General features: G+C 38.6%; 1 protein-coding gene across 25 annotated transcripts in view; it reads right to left on the bottom strand.

The window, feature by feature from the left end:
- Positions 1 to 2,031: 2,031 nt before the first annotated feature.
- LOC128684052 (uncharacterized) overlaps positions 2,032 to 16,752 on the bottom strand; it is a 1,018,196-nt gene continuing 1,003,475 nt past the window's right edge. For 22 of the 25 annotated variants that reach the window (XM_070091648.1, XM_070091672.1, XM_070091678.1 and 19 more), the window contains 6 exons: positions 11,756 to 14,821; positions 11,005 to 11,180; positions 5,375 to 5,546; positions 4,683 to 5,252; positions 4,466 to 4,545; positions 2,032 to 4,132 (listed from right to left, as the gene is read on the bottom strand). In XM_070091648.1, coding sequence (XP_069947749.1) covers positions 3,904 to 4,132; positions 4,466 to 4,545; positions 4,683 to 5,252; positions 5,375 to 5,546; positions 11,005 to 11,180; positions 11,756 to 14,821 — 4,293 coding nt within the window. In that variant the 3' untranslated portion in view covers positions 2,032 to 3,903. The remainder of the gene's footprint in view (positions 4,133 to 4,465; positions 4,546 to 4,682; positions 5,253 to 5,374; positions 5,547 to 11,004; positions 11,181 to 11,755; positions 14,822 to 16,752) is intronic. The other 3 variants (XM_070091601.1, XM_070091725.1, XM_070091625.1) reach the window with 2 other exon arrangements.

Raw genomic sequence — 16,752 nt, 5'->3', positions numbered from 1 at the left:
GTCAGAGCCAAGGACAGCAAAAGGATTAGATGCCGGAGTGGCTATGGGAGGGGCAACAACAGAGGAGGCTGCAGAAGATGGGACCCCAGAAGTGGGAGGACATTTTGAAACACGAGAATAAGAAACACGGGGTAGTCTTCCTTGGAGGCGGAGATGAGTAACTGCCATAGCATAAGGGAGACCTTCTGCCTCTTTGAGGCAACGGATTTCACGCTCATTCAAGTAGACCTGGCAACGGCGAGAGTACGAAGGGTGAGCCTCATTACAATTAAGGCAAGATGGAGGTTGACTGCAAGATGCATTAGAATGGTCGTCGGCACCACAGACTGGGCATTCGGCTATAGATCTGCAATATTTTGCTGGATGGCCAAATCGCCAGCAATTTCTACACTGTTGCGGTGTAGGGATCACCTTTCGAACTTGTAACCGATGTCCCGCGACAAACAGAGGACGGGAGTTCACGGCTGTCGAAAGTTAATCGAGCCACATTGCAAGGGTAACGTCTCCGCCAGCGGGCAGGAAGGACATAAGTGTCTACTTTGAGGATTGGGAGATCCTGGAGTTCCAGCTGTTCAAGAATGTCATTGCCACATGACTGGAAATTCTGTTGGACTATGGTATGGGGCAGAATGACAGTACCACTACAAGAATTGAGAGAAAGATGTTTTTCAATAGTGATAGTAGTGTCGATATGCGAAAGGAGAGAAAGATCATGAGCTTGGGTAGCATTCTGGACAGTGACAATGCACGTACCGCTCTTGAGAGCATGAAATGAAATATCTCTACCAACATGACGCAGGAGCGCTTTGCCAATACTATGGTCAGAAAGATAGGCAGAATTAGAAGTCGGTCTTAAAGTAAAGAATTTAGTCCATTGTGTGGTCCAAAACTGAGCGTGGAGAGGGAGTGCATGACGTGTCAGTCGTTTCCGAGTAGAATGGGAAGGTAATGAAGGAACATCATCAGGAGATTGACGTTGGCATTTAGGAGTAGGACCAGAGTTGGTCCGTCGTGAAACGGGCTGGCGATTCAAAAATTGCCGTACCGTAGAGGGAGAGGCCAGAAGCATAGTCAAAGGAGAGCGGAGGTCAGACAAATCGAAGGAGTCAGTCGTAGCCCCGGTACCTGAAGCGGGTGAGGAAACAGCACCAGCAAGAGGTACAGGGGCATTAGGAGTGTCCGAAGAGTGGTCTAAAAACAAGGCAGGGTCAGAATGGGGTGCGGTATCAAGAAGGGGCCCGGGGGTAGTGGGTTCATGGATTGGGTTCTCCATGGTTAGGAAAGAAAATAAAAATAAAAAAAGAATAAAAAAAGGGGGGAGTGGGGAGGAATAGTTCCCAGGAGGAATGAAAGGGCCGGAAATCTTCCTCCGCGCCCAAGAGGACCTCAGCACCGCTAGTAGCGCAGATGCAGCATGAAACCCATGCCACACCCTACCCTTCATACCAGTAAACCAGCAATCCGGGATAGCAACCTCACATCTGCCAAGCTACCTTGGTGGACAAAAGAGAGGGCGGCCGGATATCCGCCACAAAGCATACCTCCTTCGGCCACCACCCCCGTCGCCCGAAAGACACCCAAAGCTACACTCCGGGATACCGGAGAGGGATCGGGACATCCCCAGGCGATCCAGATTCCACGGCAAACTACGCCACTGCCAAGAACCTCAACGGAATGGGATGGACCCCGGTATCCTTTCCCCTACCTAGGAACTAGCGTGCCTGTGGGAGAAATCCCAAAGGCGAAAAGGAAGGGCAAAAGGGAGGGGTGGGGGGGAGGAGGAGGAGGAAAGGAAAAAGGGGAGGATGGGATAGGGAAGGGTGGATTGGGGGGTAATTAGGTTTGGTCTGAGGAAGGAGACGACAGGTCTAATTCCTCAGACCAAGAGCCTCTTCACCACAACAAGGAGCCTCCCTTGAAGAGGCTTGGTTTCTGTGATGTCTTTCACCCAACTTTTTCAGGAATCTGAGAGCACATTTGTCCCATGCTCTGGTCACAAACTCAGGTTTAGGTTTAGGATATGCAAAACACTTATACAAGAACACATATATTTGTATGAATTGAACTCACACCATGGTATAAACGACTGCCCTCAGCGCGTGCTCTGCTACACTGGCGAAAGCGATGCTAGTGGATGGAAGTCCGAGGCTGCTATAGATTTGGTGTTGAAGCAGTTTTGATTGGCTGGGCATTAGCATTTCTGTTCCCCAACGAATGGGCAATTTTGTTTTTGATTGGCTAGGCATTTGCACTCTTAATCCCTATTGGCTGGTCACACATCTATGGCACAAACGTCACAGCCTGCACAAACTAGGTTCATCTAGTTCAGGCACTAAAGTTCAACATATGACCTCATAAAATTTTTGTTGTTATATTTATTAAAAAATCCCTGGCCAGCCAAACCAAATAATTTGCATCACAAAGCATTTAAGCGAATAAGCTTAGACCCTACACTAAAAAAAAAAATAAAAAAAAAAAAATAGTGACTCAATACGAAAGAAAAGGCATTTCATCACATATGATGCACCTCATACCAAATAGCTAGTGTACTGTCAGTGCTTAAGCTGGGTTTCACGGATAACTGTAATCCTAAAATTCTATGCTCCCACAACGTAGTGCAAAGTAAATAGGCTCACAACCCCTAAGGACGTGATTTTCTCATTGTCCGTAAACCCTAACTTTATCAAAAAACATTCGGTCAGGTTCCACGCTAACCGACTGTTCCACACTGCCAAGACCTTACTACTGATGCTGAAAAGACAAAAACATAAAATAAAAGAACTTTGAAGGCTAATGCATTAAAAATTTATGTACAAAGATATTTAGCCAAGTAAGAATAAAAATTATCAGTGCTAAGTACATTTAAAATATTCTGCTTTCCTTGTGAATTAATATCCTTATATCAATTCCTAATATCGAATGCCTAAACCATAACCTTATAAAAAACCATGCTCCAACAGTGGGCATAAACACTTATCACAAATGACTGATAAAGATTTATACACCAAGGCAAGTGGACATGTCTATAAATGCCTTTCTTGTCATTTTCAACTGACTGGGTGTAAGCAGCAGATAATTTATCTACTGCTAATGCAAAATTACCTAATGATGACTGAAAGACTTCTATAGACTACAGTATCACCACTTCCACTTCTCTTAAATTACTAACCAACTCTTCAACCTGAGTCCATCAATTAAGAGTAAAATATATTCACTATTACATCATATTAGTCTCAATTAAATATTAATATAAATTTTAATTTCTTAAGGTCATGATAAATTCTTATAGCACCTACTCATCAGTTCTGTAACAGCTTTCAGGATCACCAACACCAAAGTGTGTTCAGACAATAGCACCAGGTGATGTCCATAGTTGGGAAGTCAAGTATAGTCTGGGTATAGAGTTACTACAGTAAGCATCTCGTCGACTATATACACAGTAATAGACAACACTGCATCCTTAACCTGGGCAAAGAATTATGTAAAAATAAGATGAAGCTTATCAGTTCTCTTCATCCATAATTAAAACAGCGGGCACTTACTTAAGGAACTTTTATAATCATTACATCACCATTAAAATATTTAATAGTATTAAACTTGATAAAATCAACAACTTTACCATATAATTATAAGCCACAAACTGATTAAAACATTATGACCATTTTCAGAGCCTCACTAAACTAATCAAGATGCAACTGTAAGCTGAACATTATAATATATATTATATATTTATGCACTTTTAACAGGTACGTTTTACCAGAGATAAAACTTACATTCACATGAGAATAATTAGACCAAGTAGTTTATTTTGAGTCGCATTTGGTTAAAATAATTATCACGAGTTTCAGATCCTTAGGAAGACAGGATACTCCTTTGGGAGTTGCGATTAAGATACGGGGGGACTTAGAATGGAGGTGGACCATTAGGGTATCGCAGCATTGGGTCGAAACTGCGAGCAAAGTTATTGACCATGCTGCAAGCATAGTCATCTTCAGAAGTGGGGACTAGTGAGGCCACTCCCAGCATGAGCAGCATAAGAGCTTGAATGGGAAGGGCAGCACGCATCACTCGCCCGAGGAACCTGTATGAGCGCTGCACAACACCCTCATTGCTGCCATCACCTACATCACTGCTTGAATAAAACAAATTAAGAAATTTAGGCTGGTGGTGATGAAGATTAGAGTAATATGTTATCAAATTATGTAATATCGATATACAATACTGTATGCATAATTTTTGAAGAATTTATCCTTAAAATTATATAAACTAAGAACAAATCGAAATGGAAAAGCAAATACAATACAGCAATAACTCAACCGGACAAAAATTCAACTAGAATAATTAATACTCATCAAAAAATCTACAAATAAATATCACTGAGCATAATTCTACTTTGTGTGTAATACAACATTTTATGTGACAGAAGGTGCTTGGTAGGTTCCAGCAGCCAAGTTCTTGTACGTACTGAGCATCAGAATGGAAGCTTGCTGTCAGGGAGCTGGGTGAAGTTGGCCGCGAGCAAGAGAACTCAGCAGACTCGTACAGCTGGAAAAGAGAGTGCATTTCATGTGCTACGTGCATTGGTGCAAATCCTATTTTCCTCATGCAGGTCTGCAAAATCATATGAATAAACATATACTATATGCCAAAAGTGTGTCAGGCAAGCTAATAAAAGTACTCACCCCTGAAGATGCTAGTGATGCCAAGGAGCTTGTGAAGTCTTGACCTAGCAACTGGGAGAGCTGAGTCAGGTGCTGTGAACACATCTGTAGAAGAAGCTGAAGACGACGAGAGAGAAGTGCTAGGCGCTCGCGTACAGCAGCACACTGGTCGTCCTGTTGTGTGGGAAGAAGGTGCTGTGCGGCCTCATGCAGAGATGCTACACGTGGCTCACACCGCTCAACTTCTGCCCGTACATCCAAAACACGACCAACTCGCTCACGTAGAGCCGCCTCTTCCATGTCCTCTTCTGCTGCTATTTTCAGAAGATTCTCCTCTGTTGTGTCTGTCCATGCCAACAGGTCAGAAATGGTAGTGTGGAATTCTGCATTACCCATTAGGGTTGTCTGCAATTTTGCCTGCCAGACAGAAGCTGCAGCACACACTGCTTCCCAACGCTGGTTGGCAGCAGTAAGACGATCTCTCACTCGTGTAGCCCGTCTCTCATCACGTGTATGTTCAGCTAGATGCTTGCCGATGATGTTCAGTGACATTATCACTGACTTGTGGCCATCAAGATCCATGAGGAACTCCTATCATAAATGTAAGGGAAAGTTGATGTAAATGGACACAGTACAAAATAAACATGGCATGAGGTTGTATAAAATAATCAGCATTTTATAACAAAAAGTGGCAAGAAATAAGTCATACTAACCCTGTGGTCTTGAGCAACTTCTTCTAACTGCTCCATTGGTGTAGGTGGACTGTGCTGAGTTGACTGGGTGGCCTCGGCATGCGCTAACCACTGCTCCAGCCGCCACATATCATTTTCAAACTGTTGCCAGTTACGTCTGCAACACAGCGGGCACGTCAAGGAAGACGTCTCGCTGCAAGCAAACATGCACATGCATCGTAAACTACTACTACTACAGCAGGGTATGCGCTGCCAACCAGGAATCAACTAAAATCTTAGCAGCCAAGAATGGGATCTTATTCTAATTCATTACACCAGCATTGGCATAAGTCTAAGACAGCATTTACACATTTCTACTGTAAAAATATTTTTATAATAGGCTATTTAACAGTAATGGCAGATAGGTAGTAAATATATGCTATGGGAGAAGGTTTTGTCTATATGTTGAGGGAGAGATTTTATCTGCATACTGAGGGAAAGATTGCAATGTGTTCCAGGGAAAAGTCTGATCTAATGTGGTTCTATCCTGTCAACATCTACCTTTACAACTAACACTGAACTATAATAAGTTAAAATTTAAAAGTTGAAGTATTTTCATGCTTTTATCCCCTCAAGGAAGGTTCCTTGATGTTGGTGAGGGGCTCTTGATTTAGGGAATTGGATCTGTTCTCCAGTTCGCCGAATTAAGCCTGAATGCCTTCCACATCCCCCCCCCCAGGTGCTGTATAATCCTCCAGGTTTAGCGCTTCCCCTTGATTATAATAATAATAATTCATGCTTTTATATTCAAATGGAATAACAAAATTATTCTCAGTAGAAGCATCTTGATGACAATGAGGTCTTGATCCAGGAAACCAGATTTATCCTCCCATTCCATAGTCACTATATGACCCTGAATTATTATTATTATTATAATCAAAAAGAAGCGCTAAGCCATATATGACCCTGAGTTTAGCACTTCCCAATTAAAAACTAAAAATAAATGAGAGTTAAGCAATCTTAAAACTGTTACTATATTCAATAGGACACTCTGAATCTGTAAGAATTGTTTAGCTCCTTCAATTGTTATAGTCATCAAGAATATTCAGCACAAAACTTCATATACCTGTACATACTTAGTGTTATAACTTCTTCACTATACAGACTAATGTAGAGAAATTTTCAAAAATGCCATATTTCTGCATTACTGCTGAAGCAACAATGTAGCTTAAGTGTTTTGTAAAATACTATTCAGTGGCATGTACTCACAAGAAGCAAGGTAAGCACTGCTTTCCCTTTTAAATTCTTTCCATCAGAATTAAAATATCTTTGGGTTAAAATTTTTATTGTACAGTATAGCAGTATGCATTTTCTTTTATTTATGTTTTTGCGACTTTAAAACCCGGTGTAAAAGTTGACCAAACTTTTGAAGCTTATTACACAGGAGTGTTTGACAATGGAAAATCTATCCCTGGGATATGCAGTACTCAATCTGCAGTATCATTATTTCCCTTTTTGTTGGGTAAAACAACATATCACTGCCAGGCATAAGATGAAAGCTATTGAAATACAGTTGCACAGATTTTTCTTAAATCCATGTTAAGAAGGCTTCAGTTCACTCTAATATGCAGTGAAAAACATTCTGATGATAGAATTTCCCCTCAATAATATTTGTTGTAAAAAAAAAAAAAAATACCATGGGCAGGGTTTGAACCTGCAGTCAGAGTCTCAAAACTCCAGACCGTCGTGTTAGCCACTGGGCCAGCTAGCTTCAATAAGATTCATCCAACTAGGTATATTTCTACACCACAGGAAGGTTGTTTGTTTGCAATCGTGTCATTACGATTTTGTGAGTCAATATTTGTTGTCAACACTGAATTTTTTTTTTTTTAAGAGATTAGGACAACAAAAGTAGAACATACTCCCTATACAAAAATAACCCGCACATAAAAGAGAGAAGCTTACGACGACGTTTCGGTTCAACTTGGACCATTGACAAAGTCACACTGATTTTATCAATGGTCCAAGTCGGACCGAAACGTCGTCGTAAGCTTCTCTCTTTTATGTGCGGGTTATTTTTGTATCGTTCCAGTCACGGTATTGTGCCTTTTTTGTTATTTATACTCCCTATAGTTCCTCCCTCAATACCCCCTTACTGATCATTGTTAGCATCACTGCAGAAACATGACAAAATACTAAACCATGTTATGAGATTCTCAAATTTGGTTTCATTAGGATTTTTAGTTTTTATATTCACCATTTTTGAGATTTAAAAAAGAATTTCCAGAGCATGCTTCTGTTACTGAAATGTAACTACAAGTTTCTTAAATTTTACCAATGTCAAAAGAATTCACATACACACCTATAACAGAAATTTTGAGTTTTCTATGTCAAAAGAATTCAGAGATAAACCTATAACAAAAATGTTGAGTTTTATAAAGTTGTATGGCTTAAAAAAAAATCTTAGTGAAGTAGCTAGCCTTCGTGGATTAATTTTTTTCAGTAATGACTGCATTTGTAGAGCACAACTTCTCTGCTTTGAAACAAGTTAAAACTTACTTCAGAAACTTTCAAGGTCAAAAAAGATTGCACTTTGCCCTTCTATCAACTGAAAAGGAATTACTGTACTATAAAATGTTTAGAGAAAGCCAGAATTTTACAGCAAAGTTATTGATCATTTGCTTAAAAATGTAAAATTTCATTGAACTATGGATCAATAAAAATGACACTTAAGCTTTATCAAACATTTTGTGTCATTTGCTTACCCTAGTAATTCTTTCATTATACACCACTGGTAATACTGCAAGTGAACAACAGGAATTCTGCAGTTTTTAATAAAACAAAAAAAGTAACGTGTTACCGTAAAGTTTTAACAAGTGTCCTAATTTGGAAAGAACAAAGGCAAAAAGCTGTGTAACTGTGGAGATGGGTCAGCCATTCAAAATTCAATAAGCAGAGGTATTGGTAACTCATTTTTTCTATCCACTACAGGTCAACACTGTTACTAAACAACACAATAATATAAATTCATTAAATAGCAATTAGGTATTAACACAAACCATTTTGCAGACCTATAAAGCCATTTTCTAATGAAATAGTTATCAAAATATGCTTGACAGTAAAAAAAAACTACACCCATAAAATATGCTTTCAGATACCATCTTATTCACATAATAACAACATTTTGCTGAAATAATGATGTACAAATATAATTTAAAAAAAAAAAAATTACTTCACCTTACCCACCAACAATTTGTACATTACTATCATTCATACAGTATAATCTTTCTAATCTATTAAGCTTTAAAGTAATAAAAAGCATGAATATTTATAAATAATGAATTAAAGCCAAAAGCTTAATGCCACAAAAAAAAAAATTAATAGAGGAAAGAATATTTATAACTAGAAATGAGTTAAAGCCAAAAGCTTGACATGTCACCAAAAAATTTACTCATGAAAATGTAAAATATACACAGTACATTTCTAGCCATTAGTATATGTATAGGTAAACCTTCAATTTCATGGACTAACAGGGGAGTGCATGTGGCGGTAATGGTAATTGTGGTGCCATGAGATGACATTGTTTTGTTGTGATTCTAACAATAACATACAATTCCATAATCCAGACCTTGTCCAGTTTCCAAATCAACTGAGCCAGCAAATTTTATTCAATATTGTACTGTATTTTCAAAGTGTGCTAAATCGAGGGTTTACTGTAATTTATAACCAGAGCTGTCAAACTGTACAAATTTTTTTAAAATATTTGCTCTGACTGGACTGAGAGATGAATTCAGATAAATAAACTTGGCAAATTCTTAATCATGTTTCAAAACATATCCTTGCCAAAATTTACGTAATACAGTTGACTGTCGAATAACATGGTAGTTACATTCCTAAAAATGGTATGTAAACAAAACTATATTAACCCCTTGACTGTCGCAACCCCCAATCCTGAGGTGTCTTCTGGTGTCGCAAAAAAAAAAAAAAAAAAAAACTTATTTTTTCTCATGAAATGATAGAGAATCTTTTCCCGATTGTAATGACACCAAAAAAACGAATTACGCTCTCGTGAAGTTAGCGACCTCGGCAATATTTACGAATCAGCGATTTAGCCCACTTTAAGCCCTATTTTCGGCTAATTCCATTGTTCCAGTCGACCAAACTCATAGCTATTTCTTTAGAACTCCATTTTTTCTATCGACCGAGTACAAGAAACTGCCCATTTACCGATTTCAACTACCCAATAACGTGGTCAGAAATTTGCAATTTGGCCAATTTCACGAAAATTAAAAAATATGACAATTTCAAAATAAGGTCCATAATGAACAATGCAGACATTCCTGGCTCTAAAATAACATTTTCTTTGTTCATCAGTCATGTCTCCAGGCCCCTCTGATATTACTCTTGCTATCTATTTTGAATTTTTATTCAAACAAAAGATAGAAGATTTACTGTTATGCAGACTACTGCAATACTGTAATAATTGTACAAATAATGTCAACCCATTCATGACTGCATATTAGAATGGCTAGTTGGACATTTATTGGACAATGACATCATTTGTTTACTTTTGAACATCGGCAAAAATCAAACATTTACCCTACTTACCCTTAAATGTTTCTCACAATTATATCACATAAATGTTAAACCTAAAACCCAATCTAACTTTATTATTTTTTAAATACACTACCTAACAGAATCACTACCTAACTGAATGCAACCATATGACCTGTCTTTGTAATACTCACTTGTGCTTTATAGTTATCTGTTTACATTAATGTTTTATCACTGATTTCATCATTGCTTAGTAGCAGCGCTGTATAGTCCTTGTGGCTTAGCGCTTCTTTTTGATTATAATAATAATAATAATCATTGCTTAGTTAATCTTAAGTTAATTTTAAGCCAGCCCGTAATGCTATGCATAGTATAAGTGGCTTTGGCATACTGCTCTTATCTGTATTTTTTTTGTACCTCTGTATGTGTGCACAAATTGGAAATAAATAAATAAATAAATAAATAAATACTTTGAGCTCCATTTCCAGGTTCTTTTTATAGTAAAACCAATCAAAAAAACCTCTATTTATATAATATGTTTTCCATTCTATCAAATGAGACCAAGAAAACGAGAATACAACATAAATCCTATACGAAAATAGACCACAAATTCGGCATTTAATTTAAAAAAAAAAACGGTCGAATTTTTTTTTTTTTCTCATTATGCACTGCGTGCTCCAGGATTTTTTTTATATGGAGCACACTGACCACACAGACCCATTCTCTCACATGTGGGCCTATCAGCTTTCTCCTGCTTGATTTGAAGCCGCTAGAATTTATGAGTACATATACGTCAAACACGGTACCTTGTAAGATGTATATATACGACCAAAACAGTCAAAGGGTTATATGAACTGAAGAACATATGGAAAAATAGAATTGGGTTATGTTCCCAAGACTTTGTAAATTTTTTTTTTTTTAAACATTTTATAAATTATCTTTAATGATAATCAAGCCTTTCATTCCATCCATTGTAGTTGCTGTTGCTATTTTTCCATAGGCGATGAGTTTCATGAGTATATTCCTAGCATTATGAGAAGGGTGTACCGTACTGTACATGCATATGCATATTTCTCATGAGTCAGAGTAAATATCACTGACAGAAAACAAAGCGTTACCTGTTCTCTTTGAGTCTTTGTTGCTTGGCCTGTGAAAGAACCTCTAATTGTTTAAATTCTTCTATAGCAGCATCTATTTCAGGGTGAAGCTCTCTTGCTTCGCTGTCATCGCCAGTGTGTCGTACCAAGGAGGTGAGTAGGTCTACTGATGATCGACATCCTGCTAACTGCTTGGACTATAGACAAGGAGGAGCATATTAGCAATGTTAACAAATATTATACAGTACCACCATTCATAACAACTCACACCTTAGAGAAGAAAATTATATATATGACATTTTGTTCCATTCTTGACAAGTCACAACAGGCAAGAAAAGCAGGTGAGGATAGTCAAAAAAGATGGGTCAGGCCAAGAAAATTCCAGAAGACACTACACTTTTTTCTTCACCTGTCCACTGGTTTTTAATCTTAGTTGTAACTTAGTAATACACAAATAATCTGCAATGGACTGAAACTTATGATGTTTCAGTGCGACTTGGACCATTAACTAGTCACACAATTTCAAGTTGAACTGAAATGTTATCATAAGTTCGTCTCCTACGTATGGGTTATTTGTGTTTTGTCCCAACTTGGTAATGGTACAGGATGGACCATAATGTCATTTAAAATTCCCTCTCGAAAGCTTAAGGCAGTTGTGAATTGTTCCTATTATTCCATCATTCAGGCTATGCAAAAGAACAAAACAAATTCAAATTTAATATTAATTATGCTTCTGTTTAAATACAATATTACAAAAAAAAAATCTACTTACAAAGGAATAGTACATCTTGTCAACCTCAGCCCCCTGTGGTGTAGGGCATTTAAGTGCTTCTTCTAACTGTGCCAAAAGTCTCTTGCTCTCATCAAGTGCCACACGCATCTCCACAGCCAAGGATCTGCCACCCACAGCACCAATCAGAGACATATCTGTTGAACTAAGGGTTGGTTCCAAGTTGTATAGCTCTGCATCTGACACTAAAGGAACTTTGTAATCATCATCTTGGTCTTGAAGTGATCTTTCTTCAGATAATCTCAGTGTCTTTTGGGTCTCTAAAATTTGTGTGGTTGTTGTAGTTATCATTGTGATTTGAGTGATTTCAATTTCAATAGCCTCTTGCAAAGCCAAAAGGTTTGAGTGAATGTGTTTTCTGGTTATCCAATACTCTGTAAGGCTTTCTTCTATGATAATGCAATCAGAATAGCAACTCCTCTGGAAAAGGTAGGTAATCATATCATCAAAGTTCTTTAAATGTCTTTCATATTTTTCATATTCAGCAACTAGTTCTAAAAGAGTCTTCTTTTTATTTTCCAGATCATCTGAAGGCTGATGCTCATATTCAGAAACTTTAAGATCAAAATCATTAAGCCAAGCCATTAATTGCTCTCTCTTGTTTTCAAATTCTTCATATAGCTTTCTACTATACATCAGACGTCTTAAAATAACTGTAACACGGTAACTAAGGATATGGAATCTTGCATTAGAAGTCTTAACCATTGTTCTGATTTCATTAGCTTGGTCCAATCTGTTTTCTCTTCCATAGGGTCTTGCCAACACCCGGTAGTTCTGGTTGAGAATTTCATACTGGAGTGTTTGGTCATGGATTAATGGCTGCAGCTCATGAACTGTGGCTATCCTCTTCTCAATTTCACTATATGGTACAAGTGTTGATGAGGATGATATATTACTTATTTTTGACTCCATCATTGTTAGCCATGTTTCAAAACTAGTATTCACTGTAATGAGGTCCTGCCACATTTTCCACGTATTTTTCATAAATGCTTTTCTTTCTGCAGATCGAGTGCAGATCTCACCCCATCGACGTTCAAGATTGTGATGTGCTTCTTGCAAAGAATCAGTATCACCATTAGCATCAAACTCTGTACAGTCACGAATAACCATATCACAAAGGTTTAAGACTGAGGATATGGTTCCACTCTGCCTTTCGATCTCCTTTCTTATCTCTTCTTCTGCTTCTAATAAACGGTCTATTTCTTTCTTGGAGCTATTTTGGAAAATTACAGGACTTGACAGCTTTTTCTCAATTAAGAAGAGCCATTCCTTCAGCTCAGCCAGTGTGACCTCAGCTTTGTTTATGGTGGTAACTATATCCTGAAGCTTCTGTTTTCTGCTATTACATTTATCATGAATATGCTTCCAGGTTGCTTCAATGTTTTCTACCTTCTCCTTCAAGTCAGCAGCTTGATCTTCATTACTGCAGGATATTAATTCTTCACCCTCAGATATAAGCCAAAGTTTTTCAATGCTTTTAGTATTGATATCTTCCTGATAGTCATGTTCAAGTTTCCTAATGAGAGTATCAATGTACTGTTCTGAGCCACCTTCAATTTTGATCTCCATGTCTTTAGCCCAGGCAAGAAATTGTTGGTATCTTGTGTCATACAGCTGCCATAACTCCAGTCTATCCTCTAAAGTGCAAATCCTGAGCTTGTACTGATGAAGTAGTTCACCTTCCAACTGAGTGACACGCCACATTCGCTGGGTTACTAAACGAAGGTCAGCAGGAGTTAGTGAATCTATCATCTCTTCACGAGTGGTTCTTAACAATGATAAATCTCCACTTAGGGCTTCTAAAGAAGCAGTGATTTCGTGGTATTTCTTGATTGTTTCTTGAACACTGCTGAAATCAGAAGGAAGATCAGAAGATAATCCAGCCTGTAACTCGCTTAAAATGGTATAGAGTTTGGTGTAAACTTCTTCATAGCGCCGCCACAAATTAGAGCTTTTGTTGAGATAACTCAGCCATGTTTCTACACCAGCACGCATGTTGGTCACTCGTTGCTGCAGAGATGCTAATTCGGCCTTCAAAATGGGGTGTATACTTGGATCACATGATAATACCAACTTCTGGCAAAGTTTTGCAACATCATCTACTTGTTCTTCTCCACGGCATAGTTGCTCCAGCAACGACTGCAGTCTACTGATAACTTTGTCAAGTCGTCTACGAGCAACCTGCCTCAACTGCAGGCCTTGTTTCTCTTGCTCCAGTGCCAATATCCAGGTTTGCAACTGAGCTACTTTGACACGATAAGTTTCCCAAGTGGCAATTGTCTGGAGTATAATCTGCTCTTGTTCACTCACTGTAGCAAGAACAGTTTTGTGGCGTAGAATAAGTTCACGTAGGCGGCCTTGTAGGTTTCTAATTCGTGAAGGTGCATCCACTTGTTGTGCTTGCTCTTGAAGTGTTAGCAAGACATTAGTCTGTGTGGTAAGGATAGAACGGTGAACCTGGCAGAGGCGGGAAGCCTCGTGCAGACCCTCACGAGAGGCTGGGGCTTGTGAACTCATCTCTTGCTCCACACTATCCACATACTGTTTCCAAGCACTCAGTGCAGCTGCAAGTTGCTCATCATCTCCACTGAGACCCGCCACCACTTGTTCATAACGAGAGTGTGTATCACGAACTGCAATTTGCCAAGCCTCTACCACCTGTGTTGGGCCACTCTCAATAATGGGCCCGCCAGAACTACCTAAAGCCACTAATTGGTCTTTCAGCTGGACTGCCCGTTCGGCTGCCTCTTCTAACCCAGGTTCAGGTAATGCTAACAGAGTCTGGGCTCCATTAATACCAGCTTGTAACTCATGTAGAGCAGCCTCTTCTTGTTGCTGGTTTTCAGCATCAACTTGTAATGCCAAATTGCTACTGAGCTGAGTAATGGCTTCAGTCAGGTTGGTAATTCTGAATCCAAGGCGTTCAACCTCAGCGACGAGGGGTGTATCTTGGGCAGTGTCTTCTGCCACGTGTAGCTGAATCTGCCGAGCCAGCTGCCTCAGCTCCGACACTCTCTCCCCAGACCATGCAGCCTCGCCCACCAGCACCTGCAACATCAACAAGAACAATTTAAAATTGACATTATTCAACATCTCACTGGCTTTAAATTCTCCTTAGAAAACTTAAAAATTAAAAATGATTTGCGTAAGAGCGAAAACCAAACCTACATTAGGGCAAAACCAAACCTACATGATGGCAAAACTAAGACAGTGTTATGCTAGATATAAATTTTCTTAAATTATAGTCTAAGTTCATAAATAAAGAAAATTCACACCCATCAATAAAATGGACTTCCATGAAATGGATATGGGCTAAAACAGATAAAAAAAAAAAAAAAACAGGCTGGCAAAGGCTCAATATGTCCCTTTAAATGAGTGTCTGACTAAAACAGTCATGAAGTGAACCAAATCCACTATACTGCATGGCTTTTGAGTCTGGCCATTTGCTCAACAGGATGGACCAACCCTGCTTAAGTGCAAGTTTGTCCAGTCTTGGCTTTGTCTTAGACATGTTCATTTTTGTCATCCATGGTCAGCAGTAACTAAGCCTGCATCAGTTTGTTATTGTAGGTGCAGGTGCTCACATACCACAGTTATTTCATTTCCAATTTTCCCAGGATTTACAAGTGTTTTTCATCATTTTATCAAAAGAACCAGTGCAGTATTATTAACAAAGAAAGTGGCAGTGCCAAGAAATGTGCGACCTTGACTGTTAAGTAAAGTACAAACTCAAATTAATAAGGAAGCTGGAGGCTGGCATTTCAGTGGTCCAGGTGCATGAGGAGTATGGTATAGCAAAGGAAATGCTTACAGAATATGCCATGAAGTACAGTGTAGATGCTAGCCTTAAAGGCTCTTCAGTTATTCCTAGGAAGCGTATGAAAATGGCCCAAGATACAAGGGTTGAAGCACAGAAATACTGTACATCTGAAAGCTGGTGTATCCACCAGAATACATGATAAAAATTACTGTATTGTACTCTACTGTATTGTGCTTTTAACTCATTTTCTTTTCAGGTACAGTTATAGGTGTATTGTATAGTACAGCAGTGTACTGTACTACTGTATTGTATTCTAGTTTATTCTTAGTATGTCTATCAATACATTGCACTAGGTCTGGTTTATTGGGAACTTGTGTTTATCTCCAGCAGTCAATCGATTAAGCAGACTACATCTGCTTAATTGAGACTTTCAATATACGTACAGTGGTCTATTTAGTTATGATATTAATCCCTTCCAGAAGATGCATCATACCTCAAAACTATCGAAGCTCAAACCCCAAAATATGATGGTTTTATGGCAATTTTTTCCAAGACCCTGGAAGTGCAACTTTTACTATACAGTAGGGCCCTGCTTTACTGCGTTTTGCCTTACGGCATTCCGCTAATATGGACATTTCAAATTATGACCAAAAACTCGCTATACAGCTCCCCCCACCTGACTTTCTAATATAGTCACCACACCCCACCTAGTTTGTTTACATTCTCCATGAGCTCCGTGTCTCTCTGTTATGTCTGGAAACTATCCAAAATTTCAAGTGTTTTAAAGTTATTTTATATTTTATATATATACAGTGGAATCCCGGTTTTTGCACGCCCCAGTTATCGGATGATTCGGTTTTAGAACCTTTTTTTGTGCGAAATTTTGCTCCTGATATCAGACCTTAATCTGGAAATCATACGTATCAGACGTGTCCACCTGGGCTGCTCATACGTTCATGACTTACTCTTGGGCACATTTAATGTCTTGTTTTATGTTAATATAGACATTTTCATTAATCCATCTATAATATTTTCTTCAAAATTATAAAAGAAACACGTTACATAGCATAGTAAACATGCAATGTTTATATGCCATCGAAGGGTGGTAGTTGTGGAGGGAAAACTTTATGTTTTCTCTTTTTCTCTGGTTGAGCATTAGAGATAACTGTATGAATCTGCATCTGGCTTTTATTTACAATTCTCAGCATGAATTACTTCT

Source organism: Cherax quadricarinatus, chromosome 3, assembly GCF_038502225.1.
Source record: "Cherax quadricarinatus isolate ZL_2023a chromosome 3, ASM3850222v1, whole genome shotgun sequence".
NCBI classification, from domain to species: domain Eukaryota; kingdom Metazoa; phylum Arthropoda; class Malacostraca; order Decapoda; family Parastacidae; genus Cherax; species Cherax quadricarinatus.
The sequence above is the reverse complement of the archived record's forward strand: the minus strand, read 5'-3'. Positions and strand labels throughout refer to the sequence as shown.